This window comes from Amblyomma mixtum, chromosome 2 (genome assembly GCF_055824585.1).
Source record: "Amblyomma mixtum isolate Tamu chromosome 2, ASM5582458v1, whole genome shotgun sequence".
Classification (NCBI taxonomy): Eukaryota; Metazoa; Arthropoda; class Arachnida; order Ixodida; family Ixodidae; genus Amblyomma; species Amblyomma mixtum.
The window spans coordinates 111448375-111468046 of NC_143013.1; the positions used below are offsets into that span (position 1 = coordinate 111448375).

Genomic DNA, 19672 nt, shown 5'->3' on the forward strand with positions numbered 1-19672 from the left:
CTCAAAGATGAAACAGCCGTCAATCTTATTACGCACCAATCTATTTCCATAAGTGCCTGAATAAAAGGTTTCATAACAGAAGTGCAGAATTTTAATAACCCTTTTAGCCGCCTGTTCATGAAATAAAACTCCAAGTGGACACTGCTGCTTGCATAAGCTATCGAGCGCGAGTGTCTCCAGAAATGGTCCTCATAAGCTCTCGCTGCTCGTCCCACAAGCTTCTATAGTAATGGCAGTTGAATGTGCGACATCTGAATTACTGGAAAATCGCGGAGAGTTCTGAACAGAGAACACCTCACCAAGATTGCGTGCCTTACTCAATACCGCTAGCTGCAGCTGCGCTTAAGCTCTAGAATTTTAGTTAAAGCAGAGGGCACCAGTACCGGCTATCACAAGATTCAGCCTCTTTGCAGCGCACTCGATGAAGGCGGTTTCTCGTTCAAGCTTTCCCATCGCCTTTTGTGATGTTCGCACCCCCTGCCGCAGCTAGGACAAGCCTTTAAGAGCTACGCTATTTAATGTCCGCGTCACCCAAGTTCTTGGATTCCTTGTTTCAGAAGTAGGTCAGCGGTAAGATTAAGAGCGGAATCCAGATGGTCAAGAGCCTGCTGTTATCTCTCTATAAAGGCTAATTTGTTACCTCCTGAGCCAGTCTGGAAGGTAAAGAGTCCCTAAATTACTTAGGAGGCTCTCTTAACTAGCGCCTCAGGAATAATAAGCGCTAACGACACATAAAACGCAAGTTTTGTTGGTGAATTATAAGAGAGATTGCGACGTTCATTCCCTTTACACGCAGCCAGTCCCCGGATTACCACGGGCACCGCGAAGCGTTGGATCATCGGCTCATGGTGGCTGGCAGTGTTCGTGCTGGCTGGGGGATTCACGGGCCACATGAAGGCCAGCCTGACAACGAAGGACATGCGCCCGCGCTTGGACACCCTCCGTGACATCATGGATAACAAAGAAGTGCTGCCCGTCATTATACGTGGCACAACATACGAGGAGCGCTTCCGGGTACCGCAAGCTCATACCTCCTGTTGAATCACTTCTGTTTCGTCAGAGAAAACTCTAATTAGGATTTAATGAGTAATAATAGATGAGGAAAGAAATATTGGCACTAAAAAGCCAGCACTTGAAGCATTGCAGGTGCTTGCAACAGTAAGAACGAGATCAAATAAGCCTGTCCGCTGTGAACTGCTTCAAGACCCAGCATACATGCTATGGAGGTTCGTCACAGTAGCGCCTGGTGTCATCCTAGATGGACCGGGAATTCTACTTGCATGCTGTTACGCATCCTTTAGTGTAATTTTATGAGGCTTCAACATCTGTCTTACTCGTACACTTTAAACACGTGCAGTATGGTTTAGGACAGCTCTTGTAGTGTTCGGTTGCCATAATAGAGGCGACGAGAAACGGCTGCTGCGGGAGCTGCCGGCAGCTTTCTGCTAGCGTTAAACCACGGCTCGAGGTGGAACATGCAAACAACGAACCAATCGCTTTGTGCGCCATCTGATACACAGAGTGCCGACTAGCAATTTTTTTGTAAAGGAAGTTAAATGAAGTTCTGTAAGTGCATAGTGTGGGCAAGTAAGTGCAGCCTTACAAAATCACTTAAAAAACTGCAACACTACGAAATACACAAAATGCACTTCAGCAAAATACATTTTTTCACATGCCAACAGTACGCATTAAACAGCACTAGTCTTGAATTCGATGTACTTTTTCACGTGTTGGTTTTACATGCGCGTTTCTTCGTCTCCTTGTTCTCGAGCAGGCGCTAGAAAATTTACAAGGTGCGGAACACACCACATTAACAGTATGTCTTTCAGGAGCTTTCTTAATATTGTGCGATAGTTTATGAAAGTAGGGCATTACTTCCAATTCCTTCATTCACTCAAATGTCAGCGGATTCTGGCATGCATAACCCTTCCCTTTCCGCAACCCGGACTCAGCAATAGATGATCGTGAAGCAAAAACCCACTGCGAGCAGCCGCTTGACCTGCTGTGTTAGGCTATATGCCTTGCGGTGGTAGTAGCTCTTCTGTTCTGCACTGCATCCAGGAGGCATCCATGCGCTGCGCCCCTTTTGAGCAGCTTACATCATACGATTATTGTCGGATTAATGCTTTTTTTGTCCGGGCCGGAAACATTCAGCATTCATGGTCATTATCATTAAAGGTTGTTTGTAAGCCTCGGAGCATAAAGGCTTGGTCATTTGGCAGTTCATAGGTAAAATTTAAACCGCAAGAACAGGTCTTAAAAACAACAAAGATATCCTGGTCTAAGTGGCGGAGCCAGAAATACTTTCCGGGTGAGGGTATATGCCGCCGGAAAAAAAAGGAAATAGAGCCTGGGTATAAACAATACCCTATTAATTTTTCTGCTTCATTAAAGCAGAAAGGTTAGTTGTATCGTTCACTGTAATATCTAAATAAAAATAACAATGCATGCAGGACTCCAATGACTTGATTCGTAAAGAACAATTATTTCTTAAAAAAAAAACTTCGTACGAAAAATCGCCGCTACTTACAATTTTTGTACATAATATACAACAAGATCTGCAGAAGCTTCTGCGGACGAGTGGCATTTGTCAAAACTTCAACGCCATGCACGTGAACCGGCGCCCGGCCGCAGAGGCACTTAGAAAACAATTATTATTTTCGACTTAGTTTCAGGATAATGCAAATGATCATTTCAGGATAATGCAAATCGTCAAAAAATAGCCTGATGTTAAAAGGTACATTCAATTGGGTAAACTGTGCCTATAACTAAAATGAGTGTCATACGTCGTGCGATGGCAGAGTGATTCTTTTCTGCAATAACTTCCACCTCTTATTATAGAGGCGAGAATAAACGAATACTGTTCTTATTTGCGTTTTTACTATATAGTATATCTATGCGATGTGTAAATAGCATTGGTGAACATAAAGTCCAAAGGAGGTGGAAGGAGGGGTGGATGCATTGCTCAGAAAATTTCTGGGGGAGTTCTGTCATCACCGAGCCCCCCCCTGGCTATACGCTCTTGCCTGGGCTACACTATCTACGCTTGCACAGGGCGAAAGGCTTAGAAAGATGTTAAAAAATCATGAACGTATCTAAACAGGACAACCAGATGATTATTGTTCAAGGATATGCCAATGAGGCTATCAATCTGCCAAGGAAATACCGCATAGAGCCAGAAAGACGTCTAAACCCGATACATATTCTTTTCTTTTGTAAAACAACGCAACCACTAAACTTGAACGGGGTAGACTACATGACAGCAGTTCCAAAAAAATAATTGGATACTCATGCCTTCTTGGTTTTGAAAATGAATATCCGCACTGAGTTATATTGCTTCGGAAAACGCTACAAACATTACGTCATGGGGAATCGAGTAACGAAGATTCCTCATATCGACAGAAAAGGCAGTGCTGGCTCCAGGAAGGCAATCCTTTATAACACTTCTACCAGTTCTGGTGAGCTTTGCAGGGCGAACGGGTCCACTGGGGTCAGTGTGCTCAGGTGTTGCTTAAGGAAGCCCCTGACTTGTTTTTTTTTTTTGCTAGGATCCGCCTACTTTAACAATACTCTAAGCGGCCAGTCCACATTATAGGTATTCATCGTGAACACTAGATGCCGGTCGTCGCTGCACTTCCCCGCTGCCTTAGCCAACGATTTCTAGTTGCAGTTCTCTAAGAAGTTTGTTGCGTTCTTTTTTGCTTGAAGTGGTTTGATTGAATCCGGCCTAAGGCGTTTTCCATCGCTCCGCAGGCACTTTCACGGAAGCTATTCTTGCAGTGAACAACAACACGCCCTACTTGTCTGACTGTAGCAAGATCAGCCCATTTTGACGGAAATGGTAATGGACAGATTGGAAACACGGGAAGTCACGTGCATCTGGGGAGCAAAATACAATCTACATTCTTCGCATCATTCCGTGCGTAGGATGCCGGTAATTATGGTCCTCAATGGAGCTCCATGGTTACAACGATTGAATCAGTTGGTTGAAAGCTATTTGGTTGAAGCATTACATTATAGCAATGCGGTATGGTTTCAAATAGAGCATTCGCGTCTATTGTAGAAAAGATTATATCTGATAGGCACAAATAAGTACATCCAATATATCTATCGTTAATTCCCTTACTCGCAACCTTACAAAGTGAAGCCACTGGATGCTCCAGAAAGCGATGTATGAAACCACTGACCATATGCTAAAATTGCCCACATTAGGTGCGGGTATTTATCCCAGGGCTCCCTCAAGCCTTAGAGCAGTTGTAAACCGGTGAGGACTATAATTGCCGCGGTCGCCTCGTAAGCTGTGCATGCGCAAGTGGGTCTAATTAGTAATGTAGAATGGGTCTAATTAATGTTGAACGGGTCTAATTAGTAATGTTTTGCTTATTCTTTAGTACACTGGCGAAGGGAATAGAATCTCCTTTTTATTGTGGTTATTGGCGGATAGCCGGCATGGCCGTAGCCGCGTGTGGCGTGTGCAGAAGAGCATGTAGCACTCATTACTAGGCGGTTAGTATATTGGAGCTACCTATCCTGTTTCCCAAGTTTCGTAACAAGTTGCAAGCACGTTAGCGGTACTTTTTAAGCGGTGGCTCGGAAGTAGCGCATAATAAGAAAAACGAAAGTTATCGGGCGCCCCATGCGGACGACTTTGCAATGGAAGACTGCATGAGCCGTGTGTACTTTACCGAGGCCTGCACGCTAAGCACTAAAATTACTGAAGCTCCCGCTCTCTTAGGTCGCCTGAGGTTAATATTCTCGCCTTTGCCTCCTATGCTGCATATTCGAGCAGGTGTGAGTGTGGTGCTATGAAAACTGTGCTGCTCGCAGTTCATTCATGCTTTGTGCAAGAGAAAACTGGTAATGGCGCAAGAAACGGGGACACAGAAGGCACACATAAGACAGGACTGACACCAGGATTTTGTGTGCCTTCTGTGTCCCCGTTTCTTGCGCCATTACCAGTTTTTCTTTCAACGTGAACCAACTCGCCCAAACTAGAGTCTTACATGCTTTGTGCGCCAAGAAAGTTTGGGAGAACATGTTTTGAGCCCTTCATAGAATGAAGGTACAGACAATCGCTGACGTGAGGAATTGACTTCAAATTCTTAGGTTAGATAGCTCAAAACAAAGAATAACTTTTTGAAGCCCATCACTGTGTATCTCACATGAAGAGATTACAGTCCCGAGAAAAGAAACCGGAAAGAAGCATCCCGTGCAGGCAAGACAGTTTGTTGGTAGTCGGTAGCTTTCGGACGTTTCTGCGTTGATCACAACAAGGCAGATTGTGAAATTAGAACAACCGAAGAATGGAAGTGCGTATACCGAGTGGCAGTGTAAGCTGCTCTGACTTGTCTTCCCTTTCAGCATGTTTTTAGCTTTTGGGTTTTAAAACTTCTTCATGCTCAATGTAAAAAGGAATTTTTTTTGCAGCCTATAGATAAAACCGTGAAGACATTGTTGGAGATAGGTTTGCTCCTCGCGTTTACATTTTGTGAAATAGTTCTGGTTACTGCTAAACCCCGCAGCAGCTCTGCGTCGAAGGTAACCATATTGTAACGATGAAGCGCGACGCCAGCTATTCGTCAGGACAATCGAGCGTAAGAGTAACCTAGCGGGGAGGTCAAAGACAATTTTCCTTTGATTATTCTACGTTCTTGATAACCTCCTTCTTCTTATGGCCCCCAAGTTTTAGGATGCATGCCATTGCTGTGACCGCAAGTAGCATTTGTTTTGCACTACTGAGCCCCGTCTGAGTAGTCTTCGTCTCTTGTGCGTCCTGCGTCCAGTAACTACACTATTAAGGGGCACAACATCAGTCCTCATTCATAGCATACTGAATTCTAATTGTTCTGCGCAGAACTCGCAAGACATCAACCAGCGGGCGATCTGGATGAAGGCAAATCGCTTGGGTGGCATCATGCCTGTCAAGGACGTCTTCTCCAAAGAGACATTCGATGACGTCCTCCAGTCAAAGAAGGTACGTTGCTGGAGAGTCCGTGTCTAAACAAAATCTTGGAATGACAAACAATGCACCCCCAAACAGAGCTTTCAGCTCGTTGGAAAACGTCTTTTAGACATACTTAATGACAAAATGATGCAACTTGTGCTTTTCAAAGTAAGTCGCGCAAGAATTGTAGAGCATGATTAAGGGCATGAATACTTGCTAAGCTGGATTAGGAATAACAAGAAATTTCGGGAAAGCTGGTATAATATTGATGCGGGTAGACGACGACGACAAAGAGCGATGGCACGAGTGAGAAGAGTAGAAGACGACAACGAAGTTCGGACTGTGTTCTCGGTGCCGCTCGCAGCTGTTCTTGTCTATTTGTAAATATCTGTAAATATATTCTTTCCCGCAACATATTTGGTGGAGGTGCGGCTTTCCCCTACGTCTACCGACGACGGAGCTCCGCAGCGGCCACCAGTTGCCTTCACTCATCATGACCCAAGACGCCGCCCAGCAAACCTCAGCCCCGGCCATGACATCACTCGTTCTTTCTCCCCCTCGTGACCCTGGGACCTTTTCTGGTACCGACAACACTGACGTCGACGACTGGATCAACATGTACGAGCGAGTGAGTACCTACAACCGCTGGGATCCGACCCTCATGCTCGCAAATGTAATATTCTATCTAAAAGACACCGCCCGGGTCTGGTATGAGACGCACGAAGACCATCTGACCAGCTGGGACGTGTGCAAAGAGAAACTCCGCGAATTGTTTGGACGGCCGCTCGGCCGAACGCTTGCCGCCTTCTTCAGCCCCCACCACTGCTTACGCTCGGGACGCCATCTCCCAGGCCACGCTGGCGCGCCAAATAGCACGTAGTAGGCTCCAAGCCTCTCAAGTTTCCCAGAAGTCAGCCTACGACCGCCGTCACCAGGGCGTCGAATTTACCCCGGGATCACTCGTCCTTCTCTGGACGCCCTGTCGCAGCGTCGGTCTCTCCGATAAGCTCCTTTCGCACTACCGTGGCCCTTACCGTGTCGTGCGCCGTGTTACCGACGTGAACTATGAAATTGCTCCCCTTGAAACCTCGCCATCGTCCTCTGGCGCCACCACCGACATCGTCCACGTCTGTCGCTTTAAACCTTATCAAGACGCCCATACGTCGCCGCCCTAACGCCGAGACGGCGTTTCAGCAGCCGGGGGTCCTGATGCGGGTAGACGACGACGGCAAAGAGCGATGGCACGAGTGGGAAGAGTAGAAGACGACAACGAAGTTCGGACTGTGTTCTCGGTGCCGCTCGCAGCTGTTCTTGTCTATTTGTAAATATCTGTAAATATATTCTTTCCCGCAACAATATTTAGCAGTATAAGAAAAAAAACTGAAGTTCAGGTGCTAGAAACTTTAAGAATGTACAAAACAGGGACAAAATTAGATATTTTTACCTAAGTGCCACATAGCTTTTATACATGCAAGTAGAATAGTTGGATATTTGGCTTCCGTGACTCCATGCATGTCCGGAACAAAATTATCTTTTCCAAACTGAAAAAAAAAAAACTCGAATTAAGCCTTGGAAATTGAGAAAGCTGTACAAAATGCGCAAATTTTTGTACGCTACATTTGATACGGGACAGCTCAAGCGGCCAAACAACGCAGAATAGCGTTCGTAGTTCTGTGCACTTGGCTATTGGTCTTAATTTCACTATCGTGTAAGGGTGCATATTAACAAAATTGGGAATGAAAAGTTAGACCGTTAGGCGAGTAAATACGGTATATAACTGATGAAAAGGTGAGACAGGGCAGGAACTGTAAGAAGTGTGTTTGGAACGAAAGTGGGAAACGGCAAATTTTGACTGTAGAGCAAAGCCTGTTGGCTATAACCTGGAATCAGTTCCGAATAATCGCGGTCAAGTGCTGTAAATAGGACCACATCTTAATATCTTCTAACAAGAAGAAAGGAAAACAGCATCAGCAGTAACCATGAAGAAGAAAATAGCTGACAAATTACTAATTTTATGAAATAGCTAGGCAGGCGGCAATGAAGAGCTGACTGCAGATCTACATAATCTCATTAAACATTAAACCGTGGCCAGGTTTTGTCTGTATACAAGGTTGGACTCGCGAACAAAGTCACTAAAGTTCGATAGGTTTCCATAGAGGCAACTTCATACTATTTCGATGCTGAAATGAGCAATGTATTATTTCTGAGAGAACTCTTCTTCTGTCCCGGGAGTAGAGGAAATAATAACGCGTTTCAGATCATGTTACGTAGTGATATTGTCAAATGTTATTGCAAAGCGCCAACTTCTATAATGATCCATATTTCGAAATGTGGCAGTGTTAAACTTTGCTTTATCATAAAAGTATCATATTGATGATAAAAATTTATCTCAATATCTCAATTTATCTCAATTTGAGGCCATGATTTGCAAATATGTGTTCTGTGGGTGACAGCACGCTCGTATCACAAGACACTCAGCGCGTTGATGTGAATTGGATAAAACTCGTATTACCTGTTTTCTCAGGTCATGAGCAGTAGCATAAGAGTATGCTTTGAGAAGAAGCTAAATAGTAGTTTGCTCCGATTATGGTCAGGTATGAGGCCGAAATTCATAGAATAACGATAATGCCTCAATGATAAGGGCAACGGAGTTGGCTGCGCAAGCGAACATGTAAAAGGTACCGTTGAGGCTCGAAAAGCAGCGTAGATTTGAGACATATCACAAGTTATTGATGACGTTGCCAAAATCATGAAGAAGAAATGAAATTTAGCAGCTCGTGTGCAAGGATCAGAGGTATCTGGAGGCTCCTAGGGGCAAAAGCACGGATTCTGAGGAAAGGAGAATAGAGTAGAAGATGGCCTAAGTCGGTTGTGGAGATGAGATTCGCGGGCAGATTTGCAGTGATAGGTTTGAAGTAGGAGCTGGCGTACCGTGTTGATGGTTGTAAGTAAAAAGGGTTTACTTGCTCAGGGGTGCTTATAATATTTGGTAAAAAATTCTGAACGAGCCAAGTTGAAGCTTGCTATCAATTGAGAGAAATTAGCGCCTCCTATTCTGTGTTTCTGCTTTTATCTACGTACGCTCGTATGTTTTGGTCTTTAATTTTTGGCAGTGAGAATGGCCTCTGCCACTTCACGAAGGAAGCGAATATTTTTAGACATGGGCGACAAAAGGGCGTCTACGTGAGGTTAAGCAGCCACACGTGGGGATGTTAACATGTTTTATTGGTATCATTAAAAGGTTCTCGGCAACGTTGAAAAAGATTGGACGCTACAAGAGTGCATACATTTCATCCTTGTCACCTGGTCACGCGCTGATCCTTCAGCATTACTGACTCGATGTTGTCACAAAATTTTCTTGTACTCTAACGCCATGGGCTCTCATAAGGGCTAACATCGTGCGGGCGAATATGAAAGTAGAGCTGCCGTAACAACCGCGATATTGGACACTGGCCGTCCGTAGTCTCTGTGGCTGTGGTATGCAGCGTGAATAGTTCCATTACATGGTAAGGGTCCATGATTCCAACCACCTGACGCACACATTTGGACTGCAGCAGGCGTCACCGGCATGCTAGCGCGTCCAGCGCTACCATGTGTGCCTACGTGATGGTGAGCAAGAGAATGGCAATCACTTCGGAGGTCTCAGCCCTATGGCGCGATTCCTAAGGCGCTTTGTGTTCGGCTATTTTGTCGACTGACAGAGGGACTTGTTTAAGTTAGTAGAGAAATGTATATTCTTTAAGCAATTCCCACGCTTTTCAGTGCGTCTGGTATACATTATTTTCGTTCTGTAGGCGCTTTTCGTCAACATGCATGCAAACAAAAATGTGAAGCTGTAGGCTATCAGTTGTACTTGATAATATGGATGAATCGGCGGCGGCGTAACTTGCGTACATGACAAGTGATTAGTGAAGCAGGACGAATAAGAAGCGCCGTGATACACCTGCTGGCTTGCAGCCGCGACACCGAAACATTTTGCAACAAAAATGTCAGTGTAAGGGCCGGCACATAGCCCGTAACTGTGTTGAATGAGCAAAAATGAAAGTTGAGAATGAGAGAACGCCTGATAGAGTGCGTATGTTGCGTCCTTTCATCTCGATGGTACGCTTTTCTTGAAATGCGTATTATCGGCAGAGAGCATCGGCGTGAATGCGGATCCAGGGTGGAGGGGTGCAAACAGCAGGTTTCGGCGAGTAATCTTTTCCAGTAGCAGATTGAAGTGGCCGACCTTTGAGTAGTGACTGGGTCATGTTTGAATCAACTCGCACCGTTTTCTCTCCCGTTGGCTTCAGGAACTCATTGGCTGTGGTGTTCGACTACAAAGCACGAATTTGAGCACTTACTCAGGTGTAAGGCGCTGCAGCTGAACTCATCTTTTATGCAACTCTGTTTGTATGCAAAAACTTCGGGATGCGTGAAAAAACCGATTATGGTAGAAAATTATGCGCAGCCCTCTTGTACTACATCATGCTTTATCGTGTAATGCTACTAAAGCACATAATGACATATTGGTCAGTCTTATAAGTCAGGTCTTTGAAGCCGCTTTCAGGCGTAATCGTTTTTTGACAATTGCCGAACCGCGGCGCTGGCTATTAAGAGGAGTAGCGAGGCTGGAGAATCAGCGTGGGCGTGCTTTGCATGTCAGCTTTGATTAGTAAGGCTTCGAGTGCAGTTGGGCTTCGACGAATATTCTTCAATAGTGGCCTTGTTTTAGAGAAACTGATCTTTTGTTGTACCGAAAAATGTACGAAATAGGTGCAAACATCCTTAAATTAAGGAATTCGCCATTTCCACTTTGTTTTACGTGCCGCAAATAGTATCGGTGGCATCGCCGTATTGGTGCCCTCTAACCGTATAAATAGTAAGAAAACTGGAAGGATTAAGTGCGGGAGGTGCATACCACTGGAATTGCACATGCTTCTTACCTTTTCTGCCATCTGAAAACAACCCCAGCAATTAGAGTGGCTGTCGACAGCTGCGCAGGGATGAGCTAGTTGCCTAAGCAAATTGCGTCAGTCCTGATAATGAATTCCTGCCCTAGAAATACAGCGCTACATCAGCAGCACAAGCACAATGTCTAGAAAAATGCTCTGGTACATGGAAAAGAAGGAATGCATTGTGCGTTCGTTGCAATGCAAATAATTATTTCATGCAATGCGCTGCGCTACAAAAGGCCCTATATTTCTCTTATCGCGAGCAGGTGGTGTTCCTGGACGAGACGCTTTTGTACCACGCTCTCTTGCGGCTGTACAAAAAGCCTCCCAATGGAGTGTTCTACATGGGGCGGGAGATCGCCATGAACCTCACCATGGGCATGTGGGTCAGGAAGGACCTTCCCATACGCCTGCGCAGGACTCTGCACCAGCGGTATTACTCTACTCACGCGCACGCTCTCATTCATTTGCTTGCTCTGCATGTGGATGGTAGTTTCTTAAGTACCAAGTATTCACGCGCATACTTCAGTGTCTGTAGTGCAGAAGTGTAGTATTTGGAAAGGGGCCATTTTGACAGAAGGCTTTGTGATCGGGATGGGATGTCGGAAGAAAACAACCCGAAATTGCGTCCAAGGATCTCATAAAGAGATTTCTGTTCATGATATTTGCTGCGCACTGATTCCGTCGGCACATTAAGGGATAAGCGTAACCACGCCATCTAGCTGACTTCAAACTTTCAGCTCTCGCTGGAACTCCCGTTAGAGCGGTAGCCGTTCTGCAAAGATTCTTTTGTGATTCACCAGCTACCGCTCCTTTGTGAGGTGGTGCATACAGGGACATCTGTTCAAGTTGTAGCAACATCATAATCTCTCTATGTGGACAACACAGCCGAAAACTACGGCTTCTCTCGTCTCTAGTAAGCCTTCAGTGCGATGTGACATTAGTTTCACGGTACACCGCACCGTATCATCCCGAAAGGTTGGATAATATCTCGGACAAAACGTAGCCGGTGGTGAAATAGTGTAACATATTTGTAGCATATTGCGGACACAAAGTAATTGCCGCAATATTGCTAAATTTCCTAAGGGAACTAAATCGGTGTGGACTGTTGCTTTAGGGCACTTATTATTATTATTTATTTTATTTACACATACTGCAGTCATAGAGACCAAGCAGGGTGGCAACATCCAAAAAGCAAAAATAATATCAAACACTACGCAAATCCAGCGTTCCGGCAACAATAAAGGAAGAAAACCAAACAGAGGGCAATGATATTGTTAAGTTTACACATACAATAAGACACTCTTTTCAAAAGCAGCGGCATCCTGAGCCGAAAAGACATTTGCTGGCAGTGAGTTCCATGTTGTGATTGTTCGGGGAAAAAATGAGTTTTTGAACGTATTTGTGCGTGCAAAGTACGGGGTAAGGTAAGGTGATGGTTGGTTGTGGCTACTGCGTGTCTGTCGTGTAGAACGGGGGGATATATAGGGAGCAGCATTAATATTAAATTGACTAGAGTAAAATGAGTACAGAAATTTAAGCCTTGCTGAGTGCTCTCCTTCTTTCTAGAGTGGATATGTTCGTCGTAGACATCAGTACGGATGGCGAGATAGAGCTATGGTAAGCGTTAAAAATGAAACGGACGGCTTTTCTTTGGATCATTTCAAGTTTCTTTATATCCTTTTTTAAGTGCGGATCCCATACGACGGAAGCATACTCAAGTTTCGGACGAATTAGTGTGTTGAAGGCAAGTTGTTTAAGTTCAGAGGGTGCGTATTTAATTTGTGTCTTAGAAGGCCGAGGTTCCTTGAAGCAGACGAGCAAAGTTTTATTAATGTGGCTGGACCATGAAAGGCGATTTGTAATGGTGACTCCAAGATATTTGTATTCGCTCACCTGTAGCAGTAGAAGATTGTTTATTGCGTAATTAAAACTGTATGGCGCTTTCTTGTTAGTAACCTGAAGAAGAACTGATTTGTCGCTATTTATTTACATGGACCAAAGGGTGCACCACTCTAGGACATTATTAAGATTTGGCTGCAAGCATTCTTGGTCGGTAGTGCTGCTAATTTTCTTAACTTATCGGTAAAACTAAAATAAAATTATGTGATATCATCACGTGTCTCTGAATTAAAACTTTCTGATGAGCTAGTTGGTACATGATCTTTTTTCAAAGGCTCTGTGCTTCTGTCCTATGGTCTATAGTTTTTTTTTCCTGCCAACGTCTATATAGCGCAAAGCACTTAATAAAGATCATGTAGCTCTCCGCTGCTTCTAACTAAAAAGTTATCCAAGAAGAACAAAAAATCAACACCGACACTGTTTTCACGCTGGCTGTCGTAGTTTCTCATGGACTCACTATTTGGGCATGGACCCTCTCCCCTACGCAAAAAAAGATAACACTTTTGCAAACTGTTCTTCCCGCGGAAAAGTGATTAATTCGAAATTCAGCTTGGTTTTTAGGTTGTGTGATTATGGCTTAGCTAGCCTGAACGTGCAGCAATATTATTGTTCAACATATATGGGGCTCCGGTAACCCGTTGGGACACATTAGGAAATAAATAAATAATTATTGCAAATTTCCGCAACTATTCAGGAAAAGTATCTGCCGTCGCTATACGGAAGCGGGAAAACAGGACGTAGTTATTAGTAAAGCGAGTCCCGAAGCAGGCCAGCGAAGTGCGATCAGACCACCGAACTAATAAATGGCAGGTGTTGAACAGGGCGCAAAGAAGCCGTCAAGATTCTTTGGTGTATGAATAAGGGCACTCGAAAGAACAGCACATGACAAAACAGCATGCGTCAAAACAGCGCACAAAACTCAGCACAGAGACGAATTAGCACTGAGGAAAACGGCAGAGCGACAAAACAGCACACGGAAAAAACATCATGGCGACAGAACAGCACAGGGAAAAAACAGCATGCATCAAAACAGCACGCCGGACAAAACGGCACAGCGAAAAACAGCACAGAGAAGGAACAGCACGACGACAGAAGAGCGCAGGGAAAAACCAGCACGAAAACAAAACAGCAGAGCGGAGTAGTGTGCAGCGCTGCTGGAGGTGTGAACTATCACAGCCGTAACCGGAAACGGCAAATGACAACAGATACGGCAGCGACCTTTGTAGTTAGCGAATTTCATTTCACTGCATGGTTAAGAAACTGGGAAGGTTTATTCACTGAAGAACAGCGTTGGTTGAACGGCGCATATGGCAGAACTAGTGGTCATACAGTCCTTGCTTGCTTGGCTAAAATGATCTAGTTTCTTTCTGCATTATGCGAGCAGAATCTGGGCAACTGAGTGATAAAACTGGCCCGGGCATCCGCTCTATGGTCAAATATCCTGGGTAGTTTATATTTTCTTACTTGCTACCTATATTCGGGTTCCCTGACTGCTTTTGATGCATTACGGGCCGTCACACGCATCCAGTTGCGTTTTCAATTGCTAGGCAGCATGCATGGTGTCTCTCGCTTAATTTTGCTCTTTGACCTGTCATAGTCCTCGCCCGCTCTTCAGCTGGCTTCAGAGAGGTTACGAGTTAGAACAGGCAGGGCGAGAGGCTGCGATGCAGAGTTCTCCAAGGCGTCGGTAAGCTTAGCGTGTCTGTGGTTTGAATTCAGATTGATGTATCATCATCTTTTTTTTTCTGCTTCGCACTGTTGGGACGCAAAAGTTGTGAAATTCGGAAACATCAAAACTGCACCTAACAGCTGCAACAGCTGCAAGACACAGAAAAGTGTTAAAAGGCAATAGACACCTAAGTTTAGTTTCATGCAAAGAATTCATGTCAGTAACACTTCGCTTCAGTATTTTAGTTCGGGCGGCTCATTTTTTATTGGTAGTTTTCAAACACCATAAAACGAAGCCCTGCGGTTGAAGGCCCTTTCTACGAGTATCTACCCGGATTATGCTGAGCCTGTAGTTGTTGGCTGAATAAATGTCTTATACTACTACTACCATGGCTTATTCCGTCCCACCAGTATTATTATGAACAGCTTTTCTTGCAGTATTTAATGAAGTAAGGCATAGTATATTACGAATTCGTTATTGTTGTTTTTTTGCTTAACCCTCCTAATGTTCAAGCCCAATTGGCCAATAAACATCCTGTGAAAGGAACTTCCTTGCATTCATTCCACAACTCTGCTTTAGTAGACACCCACCTGAATCCGTTTGTTACGTTAGCTGTGTGTTTATTAGGTATTTCTTGTGGTTCCTGAGCAAAAGGGTCAAATTTAACGACTGGCCGGTCACAGCAGATATCGTGCGTGCAATGGCAACCAAGCGTATTCGAACGCTAGCACGCGCCAAAATGAACACAAGGAGAATGGCAAATAAAAACCTGCGGCTGTCTATATCGTGGCGCGAAGCCAGCACAGTGAGCACTTCCCGCTCAACTAGTTACAAAAATCATGAGCTGCCCTTTAATGGTAGCATCACAGATCGGTTAAATTTGGCAAAACAATGAGAAAATAACGCTTTCAAATATTCTTTGAAACATAAAAAAAAACATATTGCCCAAGACGTATTTCTGAATGTTTAGGCTGACTGCATGCATATTTCGCCCTAATTTAGTGCCCAGATATCCAGTGCTTATAAACGAGACCTTGTCATACCTAACGCATAGTTTTTCAGCGCAACGGCACACGGCCAAAGAAAAGAAGCAGGAAGATAAGAAGGATGAACACAGCGCTGTGTTCATCCTTCTCTTCCTGCTTCTTTTCTTTGGCCGTGTGCCGTTGCGCTGAAAAACTATGAGTTTAAATCAAGAATACCAACTAGCCCAAGAACTAACTCTATAGAAGTCGTCATTCATAGTCCCCGGGTTTAAGTTCAGTGCAGCGAAAATATATCCTGGATTCACCCTAGAAATACGGGCTGCATTAACCGGGATGCTTTTCTATGCCCGCGCAGGACCCGTTGGATCGTCGAGTCAGGCCTGCCAGAGTGGCACCGCCTGAGCCTCATCGAACGAGCCAGGCAAAAAGTCCTGGCTGGATCGCCGTCAACGCAGCACTTCACCTTCCACACGATTAACGTGGAGGACGTGGGCGGGCTGTTTCTTCTGCTACTTGCCTGCGCCTCCATCTGCTTCGTCGCCATCTTGATCGAGTGCCTGGCGTACACCGTCAGCAAGTCGAGATGCTGCAGTCGCCGCCCTAGCTCACCTTGACTCTGCACGGCCTTTCCCAAGTGCAGGCATGCATACGTGATCTTGCCGCAAAGAATCCATTCCCAATGATAGATTGTATAGCTTACGCACGAGTCGCAATATAGTGGGTTGTAAAGCAGCCTCAAAGCATGTCATACGCATGCGGACTGATGCTGTGTACTTTATCTAGCACATTCTTACTAATTAGAGATCACCTGCACGTTTCGTAGTTAGCTATTCATTTGAGTCCATGCATTACTCTCTGTTGTTCTGCCGCTAGTACACTATGTCCGCACTAGAACAGGAACAATTAAGCCTGGATAATAAAGTTCAGAAATTTTTCTTGTGTCCTGCCTGCGTTCTGTAATTTCCAAAGTGTGCGCAGCCAAGATTTAGGATAGAAAGAAATGCAATCTTATAGGAAAACACCGACTGCAAAAGAAACGCATGACATTGTAAACTTGAGTTGAAAAAGTGATATGCAGGCAATCGTATATTGAAAGTCATATCAGAGAGTACACTAAAGCATAGTAATTTGAACACTAAATCACTCACAAGAAATCCGGCAATACCATAGCTGATTCTTGAAGAAACCGCTGTGCCAACTAGAAACATAACTGGCGTAATATGTCCAAAGCCTAACTACGGCATTGCAGGAATGCATATGCTCTTAACTCTGTTTCCGTTTCCGAAGGCGTTCCTGCTCTCGCATGTTTTCTGTGGTCAAAGATCTCAGAAGAGCCCGATCTGGCCTGAAGGTTGCTTGGGCGTGCTGTCGGACCACTCCCGTTGGAAAGGTCTCGTCTTTCACTTCCGAAGGTGATCGCGTGGGCGCCGTTGTGTTTCAACCCGCTGCATAACACTCGGAAATCATACTGCGTGAACGAAGCTACGCAGTGGCCCGGGCTGTGCACTGTTGTTTTGAGACACGACGATGCTTACTTCCACTATTGTTTTCAAACCTCGCCTCTGTCCTTCGGCGGCTTTGCTGGCCACCGTTGTCGGGTGGCTCCAGCTTACGAAAGAGAAGCTGACAGGCAGTCTACAGAGGTGGAAACCTCTTGCTTGTGAGACCCCATCTCGCCTACTTCTGAGTGTGATGGGGGGATAAGGCCCTTCTGGTTCCCAAGCCGCAAGCACTTGCCGACGCCGCCACTGACTGCCCTGCTACTCTCCAGCGCAAATGAATGCCTGCGAAGGGCCCTCTTCAACGGCTACCGCATCGTAAGCGTTCTTGCTGACACGGAAGCAACCTCCTGCATCCTGCAAACAACTGTCTGCCATTCTTTCAGCTCCTTATCGAGTATTTTTACTCCGCAGGGCCACCCGTGGAGCTCTAATACTCGCAAACAGGCGCTGCTACTGGACAATGCCGCGAACATGACGTCGTGTTGTTACGCACGCACGCACGAACCCACGCACGAAAGCACGCACGCGCACATACACACACACTCATGAGTATAAGAAACATTGTGGATCTCATATTTAAAAAATATAAAGAATAAAAACTTGCATAAAGAGGCAGAGCGTTCGTTATACGCGGACTGCCCATTTATGGCACACAAGATGGGTGCGTTTAATTCTGTAGCTATCTTCTCCAGGGCAGAGATTTGCTCAACCTAAATGCTCACATTCTACCAGGCTTGTCCACAGCGTCGCGGTAACACTGCTGAAGTAAGTGAAGGAAGAAAGAAACACCGGCTCGGCTTCATCAGATTTGGGTTTGTTCTAGCGATTTTGAAAGCTGAGCGAGCGGGTGAGCGTTCACGATTGGTTAAAAGAACAGACAACAGGCAAGAACTTGTTTTGAGGCTATATTAAGAATATATATATTAAGACCCAAACAATGTGAAATAGAATAAATTAGGGTATATATTATATCCTGTAAATAAAAATGATATAAATCAAGTTAGTTCGACAGCTTCCGTTCTTGTTTTGCCATTGGTGTCTTCAACCGGGTGAGCGAAATATAATAAATTCTTAGTTTTATGCGTTTCAGTGCGGCATGCTTTTTTAAGAAGTGTTTGTGATGCGTTATTGTAGTTTCATTAAAAGTTCCTGTTGGGCGAGTTGGTAGTTCATCTTGAAGTAGAAATGTTATAGCGCAAGCAAAGACACGGGCAAAAGAGACGAAAACACACACAAGTGCTTTCTTGTGTCGTGTTTCGTCTATCTTGTCCGTGTCTTTGTTTGCGCTGTAACATTTTTACTTATTGTAGTTTAATCTGTTTGTGATGCACCGTGCAATGAAAAAAAAAAAGTGGTTTTATAATCCTCCGTATAGGGCTTCAAGCTGCTGCTTACGGAGGCGGCAGCAAATTTTGCATTTCTTGATTGAACCGCTTTCCACGGCGTGCTAAAACAGTTTATTTTTATTCCTTTTTTTTATTGGAGCAATCTTTCAGAAACCAACAGTCTAGGATAACAGGGCTAAAGGCAGATGCTATCTGCCTGACGAGAGCCCTGTCACCCATACAGTGCTCAGACATGAACAAAGGATTACAACTTTATACAACATGATACAAGTGCTAACGCTATATTAAAAGAGAACAAAACAACATCTCGTACACAGTTAAGTTGGTTTTCAAAACATGTATGCTTAATGCTTTGAATTTGACGGTATGCACGTCCTGAAGGCACTTTTGACACTTCTAAATGCTCTACATTGCTGCGATAGGTCAAGAAAAGATGGGTGCGTATTTAGAAAATTAGTGTTTGTGTACCATAGCTCGTTCTTATGGCGGGTAGTCTAAAGATAATCTGTCGAAAGCTATGCTGTGCAGTACTGGGCTGGCGCAAGTTGGTTAACACTGATGAATTTCGCAAGATTTCGTTCCTAATATGAGTAGGAAGTTTCAGCTCATATAACCGGCTTATTTTTAGCAAACCATGTCTTATGAGCACCGGGGCCGTGTTTTCCAGCCGCTCATAGTTTTCGATATATCGCATAGCTCGTTTTTGAACAACGATCAATATGTCCAGGTTAGACTTGGTGGTAGAGCCCCAGATAAGTAAGCAGTAATTGAAATGTGATTGAACAACCCAAGCAGAAAAGATAATCGGCCCGATATTAGAAACGTATTGGCAAAGGGCTGTCTTACAAAAGACCAGAGTGAAACCATCCATTCGCATTATTGGCCGATTACCGGAGCTCCTTGGGAAGGGCGTAGTATAACCGGCACTTGAGCCGTACAGGCAGCAGGTACCTTATTTTGTACAGCATGCCAATAGATCGGCATACACTCGCTTATATCGTTTCTACTTGAGGCGTCCAGCTTAAGTGCTCTTCAAAGTAAACACCAAAAAATTTAAAACTAGAAACTCTGTCTATAACTGAGCCATTATATTTAACAATGACGTTTTCGTAATCAGGTTTATTTCTTGGTTTGAGTAAGACGTCTTTTGTTTTACTAGCATTTAATTGCTGTTGGTTTGCCCTCAACAAGGTGTATAATTCATTTAAGCATGTGTTAGTTGGGAATGCAAGATGGCCCAAATGATTGCCCGAGAAAAACAAGGTAGTACCACCAGTTGTGAGTGAGGCATACTTCACTGTACTTTAATAACTTTGGGCGTGGGGACTAAAATGAAGTAAACGCTATACTAAAGCCAGCTGATCTCTGGCAGATAAAAAAATATCAGCC

The 19672-nt window shown here is 44.6% G+C and overlaps 1 protein-coding gene across 1 annotated transcript; it reads left to right on the forward strand.

Moving 5' to 3' along the window:
• The first annotated feature begins 862 nt into the window (after positions 1-862).
• On the forward strand, positions 863-16141 carry LOC149360579 (uncharacterized). Its single transcript, XM_089569331.1, has 4 exons — positions 863-1014; positions 5855-5974; positions 11145-11311; positions 15791-16141. The coding sequence occupies exons 1-4, from the start codon at positions 892-894 to the stop codon at positions 16047-16049; spliced, it is 669 nt and encodes a 222-aa protein (XP_089425457.1). The 5' UTR covers positions 863-891; the 3' UTR covers positions 16050-16141.
• The last annotated feature ends 3531 nt before the right edge of the window (positions 16142-19672 follow it).